This window comes from Trachurus trachurus, assembly GCF_905171665.1.
Source record: "Trachurus trachurus genome assembly, chromosome: 24".
Lineage (NCBI taxonomy): Eukaryota > Metazoa > Chordata > Actinopteri > Carangiformes > Carangidae > Trachurus > Trachurus trachurus.
Window position 1 is genome coordinate 11,696,914 of NC_139910.1, and position 24,304 is coordinate 11,721,217.

At 44.0% G+C, this 24,304-nt stretch overlaps 1 protein-coding gene across 1 annotated transcript in view; it reads right to left on the bottom strand.

Moving 5' to 3' along the window:
- Nucleotides 1–2,552: 2,552 nt before the first annotated feature.
- extl3 (exostosin-like glycosyltransferase 3) overlaps nt 2,553–24,304 on the bottom strand; it is a 36,088-nt gene continuing 14,336 nt past the window's right edge. The window contains exons 2-6 of the mRNA XM_084001199.1: nt 10,940–13,621; nt 9,588–9,715; nt 8,403–8,547; nt 7,231–7,359; nt 2,553–5,648 (exon numbers count right to left, since the gene is read on the bottom strand). Coding sequence (XP_083857325.1) covers nt 5,439–5,648; nt 7,231–7,359; nt 8,403–8,547; nt 9,588–9,715; nt 10,940–13,090 — 2,763 coding nt within the window. The 5' untranslated portion in view covers nt 13,091–13,621 and the 3' untranslated portion in view covers nt 2,553–5,438. The remainder of the gene's footprint in view (nt 5,649–7,230; nt 7,360–8,402; nt 8,548–9,587; nt 9,716–10,939; nt 13,622–24,304) is intronic.

The following is a 24,304-nucleotide window of genomic DNA, read 5'->3' on the forward strand; positions in this document are numbered from 1 at the left end:
ACAGCGCCAGTGTTTATTTCCCATCAGAAAAGAAAAAGCTATGAGTCAGAAAATCCCCAGAAGGCGACTCAAGACTCCACCACCACCACCACACCCATGATTCAGTACAACACCCACCCTCTCCCCTCTCCCCCTTCTCTCTGTCTGCTGGGTGAGGTTCAGGGGTGTGGGGAGTGTTTTTCTTTCCCCCTCCGTCCCAGTGATGTCACGTTCAAACCCTCGCTCTTGGGTTCGGGGTGCTACACCTCATCCCTAAGCGAAAGCCAAAACTCCCAACAGTTTTTTATTTATTCCCTCACAAGATTATTTCACAGGGTTGAATGGAAACCAGATGTGGAAGGAGGGGTGGGGGGAGAGGGAGGGGTTTACATGCCAGATAAACAATTGGCTTTTAATGGCAGAGAGGGGAATATCAGCCACTGGAGTGCTTTTATCACAAGTGGGGCCTGCATTTTGTTCTCAGCGCAAAACTTTGTGCATAACCAGCATTTACAACCATTAAAGGGACTGCTGTTTGACGTTTGGGGAGACACACTTGAATCTGGGCTGTTGTGTTGTTGACACTCAAGGGAGTTTCACCGCTACTGGCCAAGAGATACTTCCGCACATAACTTCCCCTTAAGTTATTTTTTACACTTTTTTTGTTTTTCTTTCATTCGACAAATCAGATATCCCATGATAAGACGTGAGCTTTCGGGGTGCTCGTTTCTTATTTGAAGCTACACATTTCACGGAAAGATGCGAGGTGTGAAATACTGCACAGATTCAAGGGTAAATTATCTCTGATGAAATAAAAGCATCATCCCTCTCAGTAGGTGCCATTAAAAAAAAAAGGAATATATTTTACAGTCCTCTCTGTATGTGGGTCGGAAATGTGCTGATGAATTATACATAACACTTGTATAATAATATATTATACAGATCTGCCTATACCAGCACCTCTGAACCTCACAGATTCACACGTTACATCTTGTGGTGTTTACACAGGGATTATTATGTGCCCGACAGTTTCTCAGCCAGGTGTCCAGGCTGGTTGCCAACCAACGTTCCCGTCCACGTCTGACCCATTACCCCGTTAAAAATCACAAATTAGCATTTTTTACACTTCTTTTTTTACCCAAGAGAAATACATAAACAAATGAACAAGATATGAGGTGTTAAATTAGTGAGTTTTAGATTTGCAGCTTGAGTGTTTCTCAGAGAAGTAAAAATACCCTTTTAAATAAAGTTCTGTGCAACTAGGAGTAAAATATTCAAAGCAAGAAAAGAAGAAAAAGTTAAGATTGTTTACTTGACGCTCTGCTCACAAACTTGAAACAAACGATTCAACTTCTTTTGACTTTAAAATGCTCTGAGATGTGAGCGCTCCTGAGGTCTCAGGACAGATCTGCAGCAGAAACAGGCTGTTTTCTGTCTGACGATGATAAGAATAATATTCATAAAGTAGCTGAGGCAGTATGATTAAGATTATTTGACAGTGTGTTACACCACCTTTTCATCTCCTCCCTGTTTTTTTTTTTTTTTACCAGTTATGCAAACATGAATAAATCTGGCATTGATTTTTTTTTATATAATCACTCTCTTCCCTGACATACCTCTTCTGCTAACAGCAGGATTTTAACTCCATTTGCGGCAAAGTTTCTTATGATTTCATACATTCCTATTTTATACATTATAATGTTGATTTTCAATGTTAATTATTCCTGATTTCTCACAAATAAAATGGGCTTTTTAAAATATAAATACGTGTCCTTGCAGAATGACGCACAACTGAGTGAAATAATAAAAGAATGTACATGATAAGACAGATATGGGTGAATCTATAACCGATATCTATCAGTTATTCCTTTGCATGTGACCAATCAGGATCACTTGAGTTGCTCTTAAAAGTTGGGCAACACTTAATATTGCATTAATTAAGCATTATTAACCATTAGTTGATCATTATGTAATACTTATAATCATAATTTATAGAGTTTTGAGACTAATTAGTATGCAATTTATAAACAGTTGTAAATGTTTAACTGAGGATTAATAAGATCATCTATATTGTGGTTAATTTTTGTATTTTCATACTTATTAAATTATTTATAAATAACCTTATCTATCAATCACAAAGCAGTTATGTCATTAGTTCATAAGATCTATAAAGATTTATAAAGTGGAAGGAAATGATTAATAAACAATTTAGATGCACTTATACTGTGTGTGTTGATAGATGTTTTAAACACTTACTAATACTACAATACAGGATTAATTCAGGTAGTTACTACTAGTACTTTCATAAAAATCATTATCACAATGTAGTGTTTTATAAGTGTTTATAAATTACATATTAATCAGCGTACAAAGAATGCTTATAAATGGTCAATCAAGTGTTTATTAAGGCTTAATTTAAGCTTAATGATGTGTAGTTATTATAAAGTTGCTTTAATCTTGTGTGACTGACATTCAAAGTGCAGGAGTGAGGTGGAGAAAAGAATGAGCACATTAGTCAGATAATGTTTTTAACAATGTTGAGAGTTTTTTTATTTCCATTCATCTGGCCCTCAGCAGTTTGAGTAACGCTGTCATCGCTCATCATCAGTCTCGTACAGAGCGGGCAGCGCTGCAGACCCTGGAGTTTCACATAGTTTCACCATAAACTCCTCTACACACCTCGCAGAGCGACTGCAGCCTTCCGGGGGAAATGTTTCCGGCTTCAGGCCACGGAAAACCAGCTGTGCCACGGACGCTCAAGGGTGTGGGGGTGGATAGAGAGAGGGAGAGGGAGGGAGGGAGAGAGCGGAGGAATGAGGAGGTCGACTTCCAAAGCACCAGCTGACCCAAACTGAGCCCTGAGGACAGGTTTAGAGTCAGCCAGGTAATTACGAGGCCCCCGCAGCTCCGAATAAGCGCGTTGAGATGTGATGAGGGTTTTTGAGAGGAGGCCGGACTGGTTTTTCCAGCAACATAAAATGTAGAATTTGGATTTGTTTCAGCTGCTGCTCTGCCTCAGACCCACGGTGATCAGGAAACCTGGCTCTTAGATAGATGAATGTTGCAGATTAGGTTTATTATACATCACTGGAGGGCTCAGAGCAGGTATTTGGCTTCAAAGACATGTCAACCTGCAACACCGGCTCTGTCAGAGGCTGAATTTATAACCTTGCAATGCACATATATAGCCTGACCTCTCCGTCCACACACGCCTTTATCTGCTCTCAGGTCAGTTCAGTTTCCCCCTCAAGTTCTCAGTGGTACGAGCTGGTTTTCCTTCTAAAATGAGATGACGGCTCAATCAGAATGGGTCCCCTTTGTTTCTACGAATAATAAACTATGATGTCTTTTATGTCATTTTATTGCATGTGTCATTATCCGTTTTTAAAAAAAATCTTTTTTTTTCATAATATATTCAATAAATATACAGGAACTGTGGAGCTTTTTGTAGAACAGTTAGAAGATAATTTGGGAAAGAAGACACTAATCTATATATATTTTAAACATGAATCTTTTTAGGCTGATCTTTTTTGCCCAGATTGCAGGAATTTCGAGTCTGACGAGGTCAAATAAAGGACTTTGGATTTATAATACATGATGGGTCGGGCTCCAATTGGCTGTCTCCGGGTAAAGTACCATGCAGAGTGGACTTGGGCAGTGTACCAGACTGCATCTCTTTAGCAAGCATTGTGCACTCTGAAAAGTTAACGCTGGAAAGCAGCAGACATCGTACCTATTTGGCAAAGGAAACATTCATCAATCAATGGTAAAAAACAAAACAAAAAACAAAACACTAAGTCAAACCAATATGGCGAAACTGTAAAGTGACGTTTCTGTCTTTAGCTGGGAACGTTTTTTTAATACAGCAGGGTGACATGAACACGGCGGGACAGGTCTAATACTTCTGATGCAAAGCCAGGTCTAAAAATGTTGTAAATTTTGCTTTCTGGCGAAGAAGCTCGATATTCCTCTCATGTTCCTAAAATATAAAGCTACAGCTAGGAGCCAGTTATCTTAACTTAGCAAAAAAAACAAATATAACCCTAAAAATTGACTTACAAGTTCATATATTAACATTTTATACCTCATTTGTTGACCGATGGATTTAACACATGAGATACAACAGCTTACACAGGGAGCAAAGTGAAACATCTCCCTCTCTGTCCGTTTGTGCTAAGATGCTGTGATAACTGGCTGCTGGCTGTAGCTTCACTTTTAAAGGACACATGTGAGAAATCTTCAATCTTCTCATCCAGTTCAAACATTTTTTCTTTTTAACCACTTACTCTAATTGTCCACTGGAGACATAATTACAATCTAAATCAGAAATCAAAAGCTTTTTTTTTTGTTTTGTGAAGTTTTGGGCAGCTGTGGTGCGGTTGACATTATTACATTTAGACATGACTATACTTCGACCTCGGATCAATTATAGAAACATTAGTAAACACCCTATAGCATAAAAAACAGGCCTTTTGTAAAGCACTCATCAAAGAGGAGCCGAGTGCCTGTAAGCATAACAAAACGACAACATGGTGGCTGGTTTTCATGACAGGTTTGAGGCATTATGGTGACTGCTGAAGTGAATTCCTTCCTTTTGACGTGTGACACTACTAAACATGATCGGGCCCACTTGTTCTGACTCTTCAGCCGAGGTCCTGTCCAATGTTTGTCTCATCTCCCACAGGCAGAGTTTCTGGAAAATGTTCATTCCACATAGAGATTTTACACATTTAAACGACATTATTTAAAAAAAAAAAAAAGAAAAAAAAAGTTTGTTCAATAAAATACTTCTGACCATCAGTGCTTCTCTCACGTACATGTACAAGAAGTACAGTTTGTAACTGTAAAATGGAAAAACAAAAAAAAAACAAAAGAGGAAAGCGACAGCGGCCGCCGTGTGCCGCCGTCGCTTCGACAGGCTGCTGAGCCGAACGTGGCTCCACATCAAGTATGTCAGTGATTCTCGAGCCGATCGCTCCGTTGTCAGGTAGAGTTTGTCCTGGGAGATTTTTCTGTACACTGTGTACAACTGCCCCTCTTTTCGTCAGCGGAGGGGGGGGGGGCTGTCAGGAGGTGCAAATGACATCTGTAGTGGTTAATGATTGAGCGTGATGGGAGAACAAGAAACAGGAGGAGTGACGCTGTCGCCATCGTCGTCGCCGTCCGCTGAAAGGCTTGTTGTTTTCTTGGCAGTGGTCCCTCTCAGCTTCCATTTTTCAAAATTTTCAGTAGAGTTGCGGATTAGGCCACCAGCCAACAGCGTTTAAGGTTAACTCGTCTATCCCCCTGGGCCAAACCCTAACCCCAAAACTTACCCCCCCCCTGTGCATTTCTCTCCCAGCCCATCCATCCATCTTCATCGGCCGCTCGCAGTGGGAGCTGCTGCTCTCTTTAAATACTTCCTGCCCTTCAGTCCGCTCCGCTCTTGGCTCTTTTGCAGGGTGACTCAGCCCCCAGCGCTAGATGAACTTGAAGCACTTGGTCTTGTCGTGGGGTAAACGAGTCTTAAACAGCACCGAGTCCACCCGGAACTGCGTGTACAGCAGCGGCATGTAGCCGTACACTTTGACAAAGAAGTTGATGCACTTGTGGCGCTCGTGGAAATGTGAGTCGTCGTGCGAAAGGGCCTGAGGGCAGCCGGGGCAGCGGAAAGTCCAACGAGACGTCACCTAGGGGAGACAAAGATCAGTCAGTGTGTGAATATGCAGTATGTGGAAAATATTTTAGGATGTTCATACATGCGGAGCAGCACAGAGACCAAACCAGACACAGCAAGTCACTCAAACTTTGGATTTTTTAAGTTCCTGAGTATGACATGCAAGAGGCTGTAACTATGTTAACTGACATGAGCATGGTCAGCCAATCACAGGCAATAACCACGATGCTACTGCTTGTAGTTAGCGTGTAGTTGTAGTCTGTGCCAACCTACTCTGCGTGACCAATATGTGAGTGTTTTTTTACTGTTATTATTATTTTTATATTATTTCTCCTGATATTACCTTGTCAGCTTGCCTTGTACCTTATTTCATGGTATCTCTTTTTGTCTGACCTCATGATTGTACTGTTCCTTACTTTTCAATAAAGGGGGAAAATAAAAAATAAAATAAAAAAAGTTGTTGTGTAATTGGCTGGATGAAAAGAGAGTTCAGGCTACTGTTAGCATCTACTGTTAGCACTGTTTTATGTTAGAATAAAATAAAATCTGATTATTGATTTCTGCACAGTGAGTGATGCTGACTTGACATGTAGCATTAGCCTTAATTGTTTACCATGATATCATGCAAAGTTTGAAAAATTTCACTTTTAAAATTTACCAGCTGAAAATGCTAAAAAAAACAGCCATTTAACCAACTCACTGAGAGAATTCACTTGTAACAAGTTGCTGCTAACTTCTAGCTAACATTGCTATTTCAACAAACAACAACAACTAACAAACTACTCTGTGCTTCAGCTTCTCATTTCTAAACGCTATCAAACAACCATCTGGACTCAAGACCAATTATTTAAACTAAAACACGGCTAATGTGCCACCGTTACATTCACCATGCAAGAGCGTAAAGGATTTAAGCACAAGGTCAATTTAGTAACGGACATACAACTGAATAGAAATGCTGGAGAAATAAAATAACATCCCTGAAACCGAGTCTGAATGTTGTCAATTCAGCATCAGTGATGCTCAGCAAAAGCAATTTATTTTCTGCTTTATTTGGACTAAAAGAGGAAATACAGTCAGTCTGTCACCATTTAGGACTCCACGACGTTCAAACTTGCCCCAAATTCATTATTCACAAGGCTTATTCCTAGCAGCGAAATGCTGTCATGCAACACGCTCCATCAAAGCCGGCCTTAATTCCCCTCTGAAACACCCCTGAATATTAACACCCCTCTAAATCAAAACTAACTTAAATTGAGGACTGCAATGGCGTTTCTGTTCCAACAGCTTCCCTGGCTTGATTGCTATAATTATTTGTCTAGCCATAAATACGCTCTTCTGTAATAAATGTCCTTCCAATAAGAATCCAGGAGGAAAACCAGGCAGAACGCACCAATTCGATCTTGTGTTTTTGATTTACTATTTGTGTGGAGTATTGGATGTGTCAGTTTGAGTAATGGTGAAGCTAAGTGGGCAAAAATATAAATACACAAGGCCTGAGGGAGATACAATGCTCGTCGATGCTGAGCAGAGCCAGGCAGAGCAGAGCGGAGCAGAGCAGCGCGGAGCAGCGTCGGGCTACGTGCTCCGTCACTGACCTTGATGGGTGGTTTGCGGGTGATGTGAGAGACCAGGAAGTTCATGGCGATGTCCTCGCAGTTGATGTACTCATCCACCATGTCCCTGATGGCCTGGGGCATCACGTAGGAGTACAGATAGGCGTAGTACTACAAGAACAAAGAGAGTTTGGTGTGATAATGTTAGGATACAGTTAGAAGATACATTCGCAAAAGTTTTTTTTATTTTTGATACTTTTTATTTAGTTTTTTCAATTTAACGGAAAACAAGCTGACAACAAGCTCTCAAGGAAAATAAAAGAAAGAAAAAAGGAAAACAGATAAAAATGTGCAGGCTCCTCTGTTGATAATATGTATAATGTCCAGGGTCTTTAAATGTTAATGTGTAGCATCCTCTACTGTTTTGATAAAAGCAGCCCATTTCTCCCATTTCCTGGGTAAGGTCGCTCCTCTAGATCTGAGAGAGAAACTCATCTTTTCCATTGAACACATTTCCGTCCAGACCCTCATTTCCAGACTTCTCAGTAAGTAATTGACTAATTAGATGTGTATCATGTAAATAAATTATGCAATTAACTGTTTGTTTTCATTATTCTGAATTTGTATGCCATAGCCATACAAAATAATTAACCCAAATAACTTCAGATAAGACCAAACCCAGATAAGTGTTAAAATAAATATATTTCCATACAATAGTTTCCATTTTCCATACTTCTCCAGACCTGGAAATGTATAATATCAAATTCCATACTTTTCCATACTTGCATAGGAACCCTGTTTATTCCAGCACTTTGTTATAGCTTTCTTTTTTAATAAACACATTCTTGTTTAAGACACAAAAATAGAGGCCCATGACATTGTTAGGAACTAAGTATCCCATAATCTTTCCCACAGTCATACATACTTGACCCCAAAAGGGTTGAATTCTTGGGAGTGACCTGTGTTCATGTTTCTGCACAGCTTCCATCGCTGTTCTTGTGATTGAGAGAATTTGCTTTTTAAAAGAAGTGTAATGAAAAAACTAATCAAATGTTTCCAGCCAAATATTTCTTCCTTACTTCATTGAACTCGTAGATGAAGGCTGTGCTCCTCCTCTCATATCCCCAATTAAAGTTTTTTTTTTGCTATTATTATTTTTGCATTAGTTTTTTTGTTGGTTGTTTTTGGTGAGCGTAAAAGGTACGAGATCTGACCTTGTGGAAGAACGCAGCTCCCGTCAGGACCATGGAGAGCTCACAGGAGTAGTTGGAGTTGTAGAGCCACGACTGATGGTTGACGTCCCACGCGTGATACCTCCCAGGGAAACCCACGATGCGGTCTCTGGCCTCGCGCCACACTCTGCGAAACACCACCAAACACACACACACACACACAGCAAGTCAGCACAACGCCTCATTTTCAATCGGCTGATTAACACCAACTCTGACAAATGTTTTATGGGAAACTTTTTTTTCTTTTTATTGTGGTTATTTGTTACTTTGATATTGTCTACTCTACTATATATTACTTTGGATTCCACTCGTCTATCTGTGCACACGCCGCTCTTCTGCATCCATCTGTTTCAACCTGTCAGCTGTGTTTGCAGAGCGGTAACCGTTTTTCTTGTGGGAGTAATTAAATAACCATTCTCTTGTCTTCTATTATTGTGTGACAGTTTTATCATCTATCATTATTTAAAACCAAAACATCAAACAGACAGCAGCCAAGTCACTGCAAGAAAGAAAAAAAACACTTCTACAGACACGGAGAAGACGCCGGAAATCTCAAACGAGCTCATGTGAAATCACTTTAAAGCAGTCAGATGGTGGAGCTGGAGATGAGGAAACATTCCTGGGTAACTCTGAGATAATTCATGACGAATGACCCCGTACACAAACAGTGACAGGGCCAATTTTTGCCTGCCTGGACAAGCTGCTGCAGCACTAAGTTGTAGACAAGTCTGAGTGAAGGGAGGAGCTGGGAGCACAAAAATAACTGAGCAGCACCACTTGATCTTTTTTAATGGGTTTAAACACGGCTTTCAAATTCAGCTTATCCAAGTAAAACATTAGCAAATGAATCATGAAAACGAGAAGCTTGACAACAAGTTTCCCTCTTTGCTTCCTCTGCTTCGGTCCGGTGGTTGGTTGACTTTCTCCGTCTCATTCAGTTTTTCTTTTTCAAGGAATGTGATGCTTTTGCAATCTTTCGTTTTTCTTCTGACAACAGACAAAGATCTCTGTGTTTATTTTACGGCGTTTCTGTGTTCACCTCTCCCTACATCTCCTGTGAAGATCTTCCCTCCCAGTTGTGCAATTCTTTTTTCCCTTCTATACAAATTATCAATCAACATTACATCAGTGCGTGCAGAGTTCATACGCTCCGTCGCCGTCCCTCACCTGAACCCGAACATGATCTCATCGTGGCGGAGATGAGCATCGTCATCGATTGAAAGGATGGCCTCGGTTTCCACGGCGTCCCAGGGAAGGAAGCGGTTGTTGAGGCTGTTTTTCTCCGTGCGAACGACCTGCAGGGACGAGACAAGACACAACTTGGTGAGAGCTTTTAGAGCAGCGGAGGAGCAGCAGCGAAGTAGTAGTAGGTGGTTTTCTGTAGAGCCACTGGTGGTTAAGGCCGTCCCAGAACTGTCAGGCAGCTGTCTGAAATGATGATATGATTAAAGTTGAATTCGCCGGTGAAAAACTGCATGTCATGCATGTGTTAAGTGCTTTTTAAAGATCGACTTCAGAGCCTGTGTTTACCCATGCTGCCTTGCGCGCGATTTTATTCGCTCTGCAAGTCAGCCTGGAAACCATTGACCCAATTTTTCCCTCAACGAGGGAGCCAATCACAGAACGACGACGACACACCGAAGCGACTTTGTTGATAGCTTCTCAATCCAACATGGCGGCAGATGCTTTACCTTTCGATGCAGCGTTAGAAAGTGTTTTAAGTAGTTTAGACCGCAAGTTTATTTCGAAAAAAGAGCGATGTTCAGCACTTTTTTCCTCATCGGATTCCTGTCGCTCTACATACGTGATCGGGGATGATTGATACGATTGGCTATAAGCTACGTACAGATGCATTTGATAGACATTCGTAGCGCCCAATAAACAGCTCTGGGCTTTTGTAAACCACGCCTCAAATATGAAAAAATGAACGGGTGGTTCCCAGACTGAATCTCAATCTACACTGAGATGAGGTCTGGTGTTAGATCATAACTTTTCCAACCAACCAACCAACCTTCATAAAACTCAAGATATTCAGTTTACAAAGATACACACTCAAGCAGCAACTCCTCAATTTTTAATGGGAACCTGAGAAGAGCATAGTGAGTAAACCTATTTTATGATAATCCACTAACCAATTAATGGAGTTGATTAATTAAAAGTAGGAACATATGAGCTTGTTCAGACTCCCACAGCATCTCACCACTTGTCCACAGATCCTCCGTCACAACGTAATGGTGTGATTATGAACTGGATGAATATTTTATTTTTCAGGCTTAATTCGAAAGCACACATTTTTATTATTCATGGGCGTCAGACTTTTTCACATCCTTCTAGTAAAGCTGCTGTAATTTGTTCAGACTCCTGGAGAGTTTCAAAGAGGCTCTGAGCCAAAAGCTCTTTGTGAAGTATTTAAGCAAACTGCACCACCTTTGACACACTTTGCAGATTAACTAACATCATCCAATGAATATATGAGCACAACTGTTGAATGAAAGGGTTTTTTTTTTTTTTTCTCTCACCACAATGGGAAGGCCGATGTCGGGCCACAGCAGATCGTCTGAAGGAGGTTTGGGCGAGTTCCACACCACCACCACCTTGTTGAGGTAGGGCAGCCCGTTCAGCCGCTCCAGAGAGTTCATCAGCACCTCCTCCCGCTCGTACGTCAGCATCACCACCGTGAACTGTTCTCGCGGGACGTTCCCTCCTAAAGCCGCCTGGAACTCCTTCCCCGAGCCGCCGGTGCCGCCGCCGATGGGCCTGAACCCGGTGCCGGAGCCCAGGAACTTGGCCTCGGAGGGCAACACGGGGTCGAGCGGGGTGTGAGGGAACAGGTGGAACGGCCCCGGGGCGCGGTTCCACGCTCTGTAGGTGTCCGCCGCCGTGTACGTGAAGTTGCGTAGAAAGCGCGGAGAAGCGTAGGGCGGCTCCGTCTCGACGGGACCCAGGTCCAGATCGCCGTTGTCGGCCAGGTTGGCGTCGGTTCCCGCCAGCTTCCCGGCCTTGTGCGGGATCTCCTGGGCCGGCTCCTCTTTGATGGGCGCGGCGGGAACCTGGATGCTGGTCCGGATGCTGGCGAGGACGGTGCTGAGGACGTTCTCCGAGGTGGAGAAGTACGTCTCCCACAGGAAGCGTCCCTGCCGCCGCATCGCCAGCATGTCGTTGTCGGAGAGGCTGCGCAGCAGGAAGTGCAGCTCCGTGACGCGAGGCTTGGGGACGACGATGACGGCCTCGCTCCAGCGGATGAACTGGTGGTACGGGAGCCGGGAGTGGTCGCCCAGCACCACGGGGATCGCTCCGACCTCCAGAGCCTCGAAGAGCCTCATGCCGCAGCCGGCGGACGCCACCAGCTGCCCGTCGCCCGGAGCGATCACCAGAGCGAAGGTGGAAGCCCTGAGCACCTCCATGCGCTCCTCCCGGTCCCCGCACAGCGCCCACTCCGTCGGCAGGCTGGGCCGCGGGCTCTTGCAGGTGAACTCCACCAGCACCTGGTCCAGGTGGCTGTCCTGCACCGCCTTCAGCGTGCCGATGATGCGGTCGTCGTAGTCGGCCGGCGGGTCGCCCTCCATCTCCTCCTCGAAGGACTGCGGCGGCGCCTCCTGCAAGCTGCTCCTCAGCGACTCCACGCGCTCCCCCTGGAAGGTGAAGAGGTATTTCCTCTTCACGGGAACCTGCGGCGGAACCTCCAGGAAGTTCGGCTCCGAGAGCGCGTGGACCAGCGGCGACACGACCAGGTCGAAGCCCTCGCGGTACTGCTGCTCGAAGAAGGTGGACTGAGCCACGGCCGCTCGCCCCGTGCTCACGTTGTACAGGAAGTTCTGCGTCATGGACTTTCTGGAGAGGTGCACCAGCACGTGGTTGTGTCCGTCCGACCGCCAGTAGGGGAGCGCTTTGAGCTGCTTCTCCAGCTCCGACGGAGACGGAGACGGCGGCGGCGAGGAGGAGGAGGACGACTCCTGCAGCTCGCCGACCAGCACCAGGTACAGACAGGCGATGCTGGGGTTGTCGGTTACGTAAATGTTGCTCTTCACCGACGCTGCGAACGCCTGCTTCACCAGCGGGTCCAGGTGCTCCCCCCACGCGTACGAGCCCGTGTCGTAGACGTACACGGGAAACCCGGACGTGAGCGGGCAGCGTCCGTAGTCGAAGCACGAGCGCAGGCGGCAGGAGCGCGAGGACTTGGGCGGCGGCAGCCCGGCGTCCTCTTTGTCCGGCAGCAACCGCACCGGCAGCGAGAGCTTGGGCTGGTTCTGCGCCATGAGCTCTTTGTACGAGTGCTCCGTCTGGCTGATGACGTTCTTCAGCTGCAGCAGGTCCTGCTTGGCGCTGTCGATGCTGCGCTTGCACGCCTCGATGCGCAGGTTGAGCCGCGCGATCTCCCCGTTGAGCTCCTGCCGCTTGGCCTCCAGCTGCAGCAGCTCCTCGCTGACCGACTCCCGGATGCGGCAGAGGTCCTGCACGTGCTTGGCCTCGCACAGCTCGCCGCCGGGCCGCGGGCCGAAGATCCGCTTGTCGGGACCGCCGGCCTCGTCGATGGTGGTGAGGTAGTAGTGGGCGATGAGCGGGAAGAAGACCAGGATGAAGAAGAGCATGAAACTGAGCCACGTGAGACGCACGCGCCGCAGCACCCACGGCTGCCCCCCGGCCCCCACCCCGCCACCGTTACGCTGCATCGCGGACTCGACCCTCAGTCTGCTCCTCGCCCCGCCAGGGAACCGTTGCTATGGGGATCAGCAGCAGCCATGATCGACCTTGTCAAGCAAGGGCGGCGGGATACTAAATCATCAAAACCGGGGTGTAAGCAGCTCTGTCCTTCTCTAAAAGGTCGCCCGAGGCCGCGCGCCTCCTCCTCAGCGTTGCGTGGGTCGTGGGTGTCGGCGACGGATTCGGCCTCACCTGTGCTCCGACACGAACTCCGGTGCGTTACAGCCGCCACAAAGCGATGCCATTTTTTATCATGAGGTTTTAAGCTTATTCTTCCAAACGTGTCAGAAAACCGTCCCGCGGTTGGGGAGGGGAGCCCCTCGACGGGCGACGCATGGCTGCTCACAGGTCAGTGAGGTCGCCGGGTGTTTCTATCCTGCATGCGCTCATTTTCAGTCCTTATCGGTAAAATCCTCTGAAGATGGAGCGTCAGAAATGTCGTCCCCCCTCTTCCTCCTCCTCCTTCTTCTCCTCCTCCTTCTTCTCCTCAACACAGGAACCTGAGACAGAAGAAGAGAAAAAAAAGAACCAATGAGTGACAAGGATTATCTGCAGCAAGATCAAATACTGTTCAACTTACGGATGTCATGATTAATTGTTTTCAGAATTAATCGTGGTGTTAAACGCCACAATTAATTAAATCGTAAAGCTTCCTAAATACCGTCAATTCCTAAAAAAGATGATGTTGGAACCATATCGGCAGATGTGCGCCAAAATAAAGGTAAATGCTCAGATACTGGTCCATTTAACTAACGTAACATTGAATTGGTAGGAATTTAAATGTTAGAGTCTCATTTGTAACTTAGAAACATTTGGTATAGATGGCAATTTATGACCTGAATATTTCAAACACTTCCACTGGGGGATTAATAATTAGTAATAAATAGATACCGTACTTTAAATATTTTGTGTAAACAATTAGTAAAATATCATTGACTATTTGATTTTACACATTCATAGTGTTGTGAAATGAATTAGTGCATAATAATTATGATAATCGTAACACTGTGATTATTTATCTGACAATAATCGTACCAAGAAAATGTATAATTGTGACATCCCTAGTTCAAGTGGAGCTGAACGTTTTTTCTTGTTTTTTTATGTTGTAAGATGTCTAATGTTCTTTACTGTTTAACAAGGTGCATGAAAACCATCAAAGTGGATGTTTATTCTGGCTTTCTGCTATCAGAAGCTGTAAAAAAAAAAGTGAGTGAGACTCGGCAGCTCATCCTGTTTTTCCACTGCATTCTGCACATGATTGCTCGGTCAAGGAAGAAGAAGAAAAATCATCAGTGTGCTGCTGAATGAATGCCAGGGGATATCTTTCGCTTTCAATTTCCTTTCTTTTCAAAATTGCAGCACAGAACTCGAGGGGGGGTGGAGGGGGGCATCACTGGTAAACTACACACAGTAGGCAAACCCGACACCAACAGCACCACCAGCAAATCTCATTAAAGGCCTCCTCCTGCATCCCGACCTCATCACTGACTCAAATTACTGAGCCTCCCTGATAACGCTCCATCTCAGAGAGCTGATGCAGAATTATCTCCGCGAGTCCAGAGGAGAGAAAGACTCAAAGGAAACACGGAGAGAGACAGAGAAAGAGAGAGTGAGAGAGAAAAAAGAAGAAAAACTCAGCTGCATCCTCTGATGCAGGCGCTTTTCTGCTGCCAGTTTTATTTTGGAGTTTGCAGGATGATCCCGAGGCCACTGGAGGTTGAGCTTTCAGACTAACAGCGGCTTATGTCCCATCTTCCCATCAATGCAAGAATAACTCAAATTCTTTCTCTTCAGCCGACTCTCACCTCATGTTAGGTAATGGTTTAAGAATAAAAAGAAAAAAAAGTGAAGACCTTGGGAGCTGCTTTTTCCAGTTAAAAAAAAAAAAAAAAAAAAAAAGACAGCTCTCGGCTAAAATCCATAGCAACACTGGAAGTTACATTAACTCCCCTTAAGGAGGCAAAGACGCCTTTGAAATATCACTTCATCTGGAGTTTAATCTAAACTTGAGCACAGATCGTTTCTTTTCCACACGCAGCAGCAGCAGCAGCAGCAGCAGCAGCAGCAGCAGCAGACTGTGTGTGCTGTACAGCGCAGGCCCCGAGGATGTCAGCCGATAGGCCAGGTGCCAAACAGCCCTTATCAAAACGCATTGCTAAACCCACAACAACACCGAGAGCCGGCTTTGATAGAGCAGCACGATTCAGAGAGTGACACAAGCACAGAAAAAAAAAAACCAGAGGTGAAAAGGAATGCAGGTGGTGTTTACTGTACCATGTGCCGACATAACAGCGCCTCTTGATAAGGATTATTATACCCTGGGCGACCTCTGGATTCAAACCTCAAACCTGTGGGTGTAACGTTTTCATTACAGCTCGGCGAGATCACAGAGGGGTGACAGATACCATCTTAAAACCAAACACAGTTTAAAAAAAGAAAAAGGATTTTCTTCTGTCTGCGTCCACTCATCCTTTCCCTCTGCTGCCTCCATGTGACCGGCATTTCTCATGTTTTTGAGATTTCCGACTCTCCTGAATACGCAGCATCTTGCAGTACAGCTGGTGTGTGTGTGTGTGTGTGTGTGTGTGTTACTCCTGTCAAGGAGAGGAATGAGGAAAGGAGAGGTAACCAGCCAGTCACATAAAAACACTTCTGTGTGTCTCACTGTAGCTGCATGTCTGGACCGAATGCACCTTAAATCTTATGGACAAGCCACATAAACACACAACTGTTGTTTTAATTGTTTAGTTTTTTTTGATTAATCATTTCTAAATGAGAAATATCCAATGTCCGAAAGAGGCAGCATCTTCAAATGTCATTTCTGTCTGTTTAATAATCCAGACACCTTAGATATTCAGTTTAATGTCTTTAATGTTTAATGAAAAAAGCTGTAAAATCATCATATTGGAGAAGCTTTTAACATTTTCTGTAATACAATATATTCACATAGAAAAGTATTTTGTGACCAATTTTCTGATGATTTACTGTTGGCACCGATTGGTTAGCTATTTTGCAGTGAATTGGTTCATCATTTACAAAGAACAAAGAACTGAAAAGCTCATCACAATCTCTCAAAGTCTTGTTCTGTAAAAAACCCGACGTATTCCATTTGCTTTGATGTAAGACAGGAAAAAGAAACAGTAAATCATCGATCGTTGCATTTGAAAAATGACTGAAACGACTTCTTTCCGCTTGATAACGAAGAGATCAGTTTGTCTCGGCCCTAATTTCGTCTCGAGTGTTCAATACAAGGAGGGAAATTGTGATGTGAAGGATGTGAAGGTCAAGATTCATTTCTGCCTCCTCATCCTCAATCATCATACAGCGTGTCAGACAGAGCTGCATGATTGAGCAGCACCTGGATACATCACCACCGAAACAGACTCCAAATGACCATCAGACCATATCGGGCCGTCCTAAACCATTATTTTTCTCCCGATTTTTTCGATTAGTCAAACGATTCATTTATTGACTCATTCAGCATTTTTTTTTGGATTGACGATTATTTATTGTCAACGTTTGCTGTGCGTGTCTGTGTAAATTGTGTAATCAACGTAATCGACAACAACTCGACGGTATGTTATCACCTATGTAATCGATTACGATGATTAAAGGGATACTTCACTCAAAATCGATAATGCACTAACTTTCTACTCACCGTCATGCCAAGGCAGGGTTTGGAGAACTTTCGGAGTCATCAAAACGCTTGTGGAGTTCCGGGGGGGGGGGGGGGTCCGGCTGGCAGCAGATTTTCATATAATGGCAGCGGATTGTGCTCACTTTTGAATTGTCCAAAACACACACTATGAAACATCCAGATACCTCCATACTGCTTGTCCATACTGACCAAGGTGTCCTGAAGCCGCCACATGAAAAAGTTGTTTGAAAAAAATTAATTTGATCTCTGTTTTTAGCCTTGTTGTAGCAGTAGCTCCCAGTGGCTCTGTTGATGTTTGTGCACATGTGCTAGATTTTCTGCAAGATGTTCGCTGTAAACCATTGGATGTATGATGTAATGGAGGTTTTCGGATGTTTCATAGTGTGTGTTTTGGATGATTCAAAACTGAGCACTATCCGCCGCCATTATATGAAAATCCGTTTCCAGCCGGACCCCCCCTGGAACTCCAAAAGCGTTTTGATAACTCCTAAAGTTCTCCAAACCCTTCCTTGGCATGACAGTGAGTAGAAAATTGGTGAATTATCGATTTTGAGCGAAGTATCCCTTTAATCGGGACAGCCCTTAGACCAGAGTATCCAGTATGAGTTGGGCATGTGAATGCAGCACAGTATATATTGTTTGCTTCAAAACTGTGAAGCCACAGTCAAATGAGGAAATGGAGCATCTGGGTTTATTATTAGCCGCGGTGCAGAGTAACTACAGGTCAGCGGCTCCTGCTGTAGTTAGTTAGGAAGGAGCGTGTTACAGTGTAAAGTCCCAGAGCAGAGAGACTCAGGCCCTTTGAACGCCGACCGACCTCCATCCCCGCTGCTCGGTGATGCGCCCGAGGTGAAGCGCGAACGAGCGGCAAACTATCACAACAGTCTGATTAATTGCTGCATGACTGCCAGTGTCACCGGGGTAATGGCAGGCAGATGTTGGCAAACGGCTGTAGCTGGGCCTAATCTGGGGGCCAGAAAACATGCTGGTTTAAAGCTCCGCCTGTGAGGCTGCTTCTGGGAAACAAGAGCAACACAGGACACACACACACAAACACACACACACACATGCACACAAACAAACAAACAAACCAGATAGAAACTAAATCTCAATCTCTTCAGTTGCAGCTTTCTAATCTGCAGAATGTCTTCTCCCCACTACAGTCGGCTTAATCTGTCTGCATGGGAAACACACAGCGAAGCATTGATCGCTCTGGACTTACTTTGCCGGGGGGATCAATGATAATGCCATCATTACCTACCGCTGAGCTGCGAGGCGGTTTGGTGTTAAGCACATAAAGGGCTGCCGATGTAGCCGTTTTCACTTGTAGGCTTTACATGCACAAGGCGGGCAGCACAGATGTTAGAGTCGACTTAAAATTAAAAAAAAATTAAATACTGTGTCTCTCAAACACAGAGGCACTGACACGCCCGTCCTTGACTTCACCTTAAACAGCCTGAAGCTACTGGGCAACAGTCGCCGGCCGTGTAGCTGCAGGAACCAGGTATCATATCCTCATTATTTTTTCATAATACAATTTGTATGTTGGAATAGTTCTTCACAGATGCTGACAGGCGACTAATCTCTGTATTTTCTGCCATAAATATCCCATTAGTCATACTGAAAATCAATACAAATCTGATACACAATCCAGCTCCCCCTCCTGTTTTTTTTTTTTTTTTTTTTTGCAGAGGGTAAAAGAAAATCTTACACTTTCTGAAATGAAATGGTGTGCGGTTTTTCTCAGGGGAAAGGAGGCGGTGAAGCGAAGCCGCCACAGCCGCACTGATGACCCAGATATAAAAAAAAAAAAACACAACCCTTTGCTGAGCACCGTGTGAGCAACGACTTAGTCAGCAAATTACCGCTCAGGCCTATGAATAACGCAGACTGCAGCCATCCAGCTCATGTGTTAATTTGATTTGGGAGATGCACAAACCGGCGAGGTGCTCCGGAGTTGGACGGCTGTAAACGTCAATCAAAACAGAAAAAAATGTCCTTCCTGCGCCAAGTCTGAGGAGCGTGAGACGGTTTTTACAGTAATGTTTGCAGGCACTCAGACATGCATCACGCTGTGATTAATACTGAGCAGGTCTGAGGCGAAATAGCTTCATCTGATGTCAAAAGAATAACCACAGCAGGTGCTGAGCTCAGAGCACTGAATGGAGAAGTGAGGAACGCCGCTTCCAAGTTCCCAGACTTTTGAGGGCAGGCGCTTATATAAATGTTTGAACAGTCTCTCTGCACACTGGGCCTTGCTCTCCGAGACAGGGCCTGGCATTCCTCTATGACGGAGCAGGAAGCAAAAGACAGCATCGACATCCAGCACTGGCTTGTGTGTGTGTGTGTGTGTGTGTGTGCTCCGATGCAATCATGGTTAACTCAGGGTAGGGTAGGGTACCTCCACATATGAGTGTGTGGGTGAAGAGTGTGGACGACAGCAGCAGCTTGTGAGTGAGTGAATGAAAGCTGAAGTTTCTGAGAAATAGCAACATCCTGCAGCAGAGTTGAGAATGAGGTTTTGTTTGTTTTTTGTTTTTTTTGTCTGTCTGTCTACAAAAAGTCAGGCGGAGGTTTTTGACACATCACGGGATGAAGTGCAGGATTCCAGACCGACAGAAAGATCACACAGCCTGTATTTTTAATAAGGCCCCCGGTAGCAAGTTTCCAAGAGGTAGCGACTGCAAAGGACTGAAATATTAAGAAGATGGATCTTTGATTTTTCTTTTAATGTCTCGGGGAAAAAGAGAAAAAAAGAAGAAAAAAAAACTTCTTAAGAGGAGAATGTCAGTGATTTTCAACACTATTGCAAATGGCCCCTTCCACTGCTTTATGTATCTCTGACTCACTTGCTGAATCGGCATGGACATAAATAATTAAGAAATAAATAATATAATATAGCAATCTGTAATTTTTGTCAGACAGACGCCTTCGTTATCAGTCAGTCTGCTTCGGGGCTCTGACCCCAAACACAAACAGTCGATGAGGGAGTCTTGAGCTCTGAGAGGCTGTATCCAGGCAAAGTGGTGCTTTGTGACGTAAGCGTGCTAACATATACTATATAACCTTAGAGGACACAATGCAAAGGACAGGAGGAAGGACTTTCTACAGTGTAACTTACAGTGTGTCCCACCCCTCCCTGCAGCACTGAGGGTCATTTATACTGCGGGACTGGGACCACTTATCGTAAAAAACCTGCAAAATCAATGAGAAAACTGGCTTACTGGTTTTATTTCTCTCTCTCCATAAATAACTGTGCCATCAGTACCAACAGTAATGTAATACATGTGAAAGGCAGAGAGCGTTTATCATGTGGATTTTCTCAACTAACCATTATTTCGATTATCAATCCAAATGCGACAGTTAATTGATTTTCAGATAAGCTTATTTTTCCTGACATTTTATGGACTAAACCATTAAAGGGGAACTATGTAAGTCTGGATGCTTTTCCGTTGTTTTGCTAACCCTCCTCCCGGCCATGTGCATTTGTTTACAACAGAGCCAGTGGGGAATCAATCAATAGAGCAGGACATGGCGTAATATATCATATACGATGTTACGACGTGTATGTTTGTGTAGTTTCATCTATCATAAACAAGAGATAACATATTGCGCTTTACTCGGCGCAAGAGCTAGGGCGACAGCGCTAATCTTGCAAAGTTGCTTTTCAGCTAAGAGTCGCTTCGTACAAGGCAGAGAGCCTCCATTTCCCCTCTAACAAGTAATTAATCATATATTCCATCCATTTATACCATCACAATTACTCCAAAGCTGTTAAATGAAGGCAAAAGTGCAGCATAGATAAGCTAAAAATCCTGCCTAGTTCCCCTTTAATGGAGAATCATCAAAAAAATAATATTAGTCAGTAATAGAAAGTGTAAACTGAGGCGGGAGTGCTATAAATCTAGTCTTACAGCAGCACAGGCCTCTGGAGGTGATGCTGCTGCTGCTGCTGCACTTCAGAAAAATCATCATGCCTGCTGGGACTTCAGGTTACCCTGATGAATTTCTTCCCCTTAAAAGGGCTTTGGGCTCATTGTACTTGGACACTACTCTCCCCATAATTAATTGTGATTTCATGGAGGAGATGGAGGTAAGGCATTCCCTGTGGAGGTGATGGGGAAAGGAAAAAAAAAAGAAGAAAAAAAAAAAGATGGAGGCAGCTGCAGGGGAAGGCACAGTCACAGGGCTGTGCGAGGGGAGCAGCTGTTGCAGCCATGGATCACAGCTCATCTCCAGACGGCTGACTGAACCATCTCAAGGAGCTTTTTCACTGGTAAATTACAGAGACGCTTGCAGGGATGTGGAGTGACACTTGAAAAAAAAAGGTCAGGGGGAAAGTCAGAAAAATTCAAGGCATTTCAGATGTTGAGTTATTCACTGAGAAAAACAACCCAGGATCAGTCTAATTTAGTGCTCCAACTGTTGATTAATTAAGTGTTGGTTCATTTGCAGTTTCACTAGCTGTGAACTTTTACTTTTTTTCCTTATGAATAATTTTATAATAATTCCCCCATTAAATTTTCACCATTAGGTTGATATTACCATTATTGTTGACATGGTGTTGTTCAGTCATGTAAAAAAAAAAAACATCCAACTACCTCATCACAATGTGTGTAGAGGTATCGCTAAATGGAGTTACACACTTGTTAGATAACAGGATGGTTAACAATGTAATGACGAACAATGAGCATAAATGAAAGTGAATGTCTGACACCAGCGATGCAGAAAAGCTCTCGCCTTTCATTACTGATCAGATGGAGAAGACAAACCCGGCGGAGCGTTAAATCCAACAGAGTCCAGAAGACAGAAAACTACGCTGGCTTCTTTCCCCCACTGTGGAGGTAACTCAGTCCGTGCAGGAAAGACAGAGACACTTCAGAGAAATGTATCAGAATCTCATATAAAAGGATTTTACCAACTGGGTTTCCCAACACTAAGATCAAACCAAGACACTAGGGCGCATGTGAACAGAGAATAAAAAATAATACCAATCTGAGACACAACACTGCAGGTTTAGTGATGGAGAACATGAATAAAATGGAAATCTCAAAATACAAAACATCTAAATGTAACTATTGTGGATCAATTGAAGATTTTTTTGGGGGTAAAAAAAACAAAAACAAAAAGATCAAATGTCAGATTTTGTCCAACATAATTAAAACCATTAACCACATTAGTCCAAAAACCCAAATTGCTCAGTTGCTAATTGCTTAATTAGCAGCAGTCTCCAAAATGGCCCATTACCTTCCACTCTATTAACAGTATGGACACATTATTTACAGTAGACATGTTTATTTAGCTGTAATCAGTGTTGTGCAACATAGGTCATTGAACACAGAAGTGATCATCGCTCGTGTTCTTACACATCGCAGCACACTGCACGCCGTCTCCAACCACACGGCCCAGCATGGCTAACTACTGCTAACAGTCCAGATGTATACGACTGCTGCTGAGGCCAGTTTGTTTGAGCGTTTGCCGAAGTTTCATGAAAAAAAAAAAGCAAATTGTGTCTGCCAGTTATTTCCATACTACATCATAACTACACCTCATTCTTTGACTTTCAGCAGAATATGACACATTGTTTACGTGGTAAAATATATATTCTCAATCAACACTGGGTCTTTTTGAGTTTTAAATGTAACTCTTCAGTGGTGTACAGTATTTTATGTGGTTTGGGAGTGGCGATGATGGATGGTAGAAGGAGTTTCTATTGAAAAAGAATGGCGGCCTATTTATTTTTTAAAAATGAACAATGAATGTGAACTAGTTTATTTTCACTTGTATGAACTGAACTTTGCACTTGTTTTTTAAAGGGATAGTTAACCCAAAATTCAAATTTCACTCATTTTCTACTCATCCTCATGTCGACTAAGGGTTGGGAGAAGTTTCAGAGTCCTCCGTGCCTTCTTGGAGTTACAAGTCGCGCAAGATTTGCACTGACACAGGCAGAGCAGTGAACTGAGACACTGGGAGCTTCCGCTACAAACAAGCTTAAAAAAATTTCGGAACAATTTCTCATGTCGGGGCTTCAATACAAGAGGGACATTACAGACGAGCAGTATGGAGGTATTTGGATGTTTTTTGGTGTGTCTTTTTGGACGAAGAAAAGTGAGCTCCATTCACAACCGTCATATGGACATGCAGTGCTGCACGGAGCCTTGCTGTAACTCAGAGAAGGCACGGATGAGTCTGAAACTTCTCCCAGCCCTTAGTCGACATGAGGGTGAGTAGAAAATGAGTGAAATTTGAATTTTGGGTGAACTATCCCTTTAAGTATGCACTGGCACAACACTGGGTTAATAATGTGATTAATACCAATATCAATCTTGAAGAACCGCACCCTGTCTGGCCTCTGAAAACTTTATGGTGAGTTCTGCTTTCTTCTTTATCTTTAGGAGATCACAATAAGGCCGTCAAAGACTATCAGGAGTATCGACATGGCGATGAGCCAGCAGAGCAGCAATTAAGATCATCCCTCCGTGCGGACCGCCACCTCCTACTCGGAACAAAACCTACGAGCGCATTGCTGACCTTTATCTCTCAGCGTGTGCATTAAGAAGCGAGAGACAAACAGAGGCAGGAAGAAAACATGCCCTTCGCTGCCCTGTTGTTTGGAAACAAACATCACACACACACAGTTTTCTGATGATGATGTGTATTTTTAACTTTACAGAACACCACTCTGCAGCGAGAGAGATGTAGATAAACAGAAAGAGTAGAGGGAGCGAGAGAGAGAGTGAGAGATAAGCAGTGGAAGAGAGGGGAAAGAAGGAATGAGTGCATAATGACAGATGGCCCTGGGTGCCTTCCAACCTCCAAAGCTCCTGCAATATGACAAAGATTACACAGGAGAGCGATTCAAAAAAAACAAAAAGACACCCATGTCCTTGTAGGATCGCATATGTTTGTCCTTAAGGAGACAATCCAAGGTAAAAGGAATACAACAACCTATGTGATGATTTCTCTAGAGTGTCTGAAAAAGAAAAAAAGTCTGGCAACTCTACCTGCCAACCAATCAGTGCGACTCCTTCGGTGACGAGGGCTGTGGGTTCGTGTAAGGGCTGCGAGAGCGAGAGTGATAAACAAAATGCATCACAGTGGCTTTGCAGCAAGTGCTAATCTGTCACCGGAGCCTCGGCTGTAAAACTGCTGTGGCGCGGGCGCTGTGTGCCCCACAGGGGTGAGGCGAGGAGAGACACTCGCTGTGATGGCGAGAACTGAGTGTGTGACAGCCAATTAGAGTCAATGCAGGCGTACACACAGACACAGGATTCCTCTGGTTTTCCAACACACACACACACATTCAACAGCCTCCACACATCACATTTTTCTAATGAGTTTCAACTTCCAGAAACCTCTAAAGGGATTCTTTTGACATTTTTAATTTTTTACTTGGCTTTTCTTTCCCAGAAACTCCCGCAGTCGGCAGAAATTTAATCGTGTACCCTTGTGCTTCCCAAAAGTGGTTAGTTAGCATTGTTGCTTTGCTCCTCGCAAAAACAAAAGGAGGTAGTCGAAAATC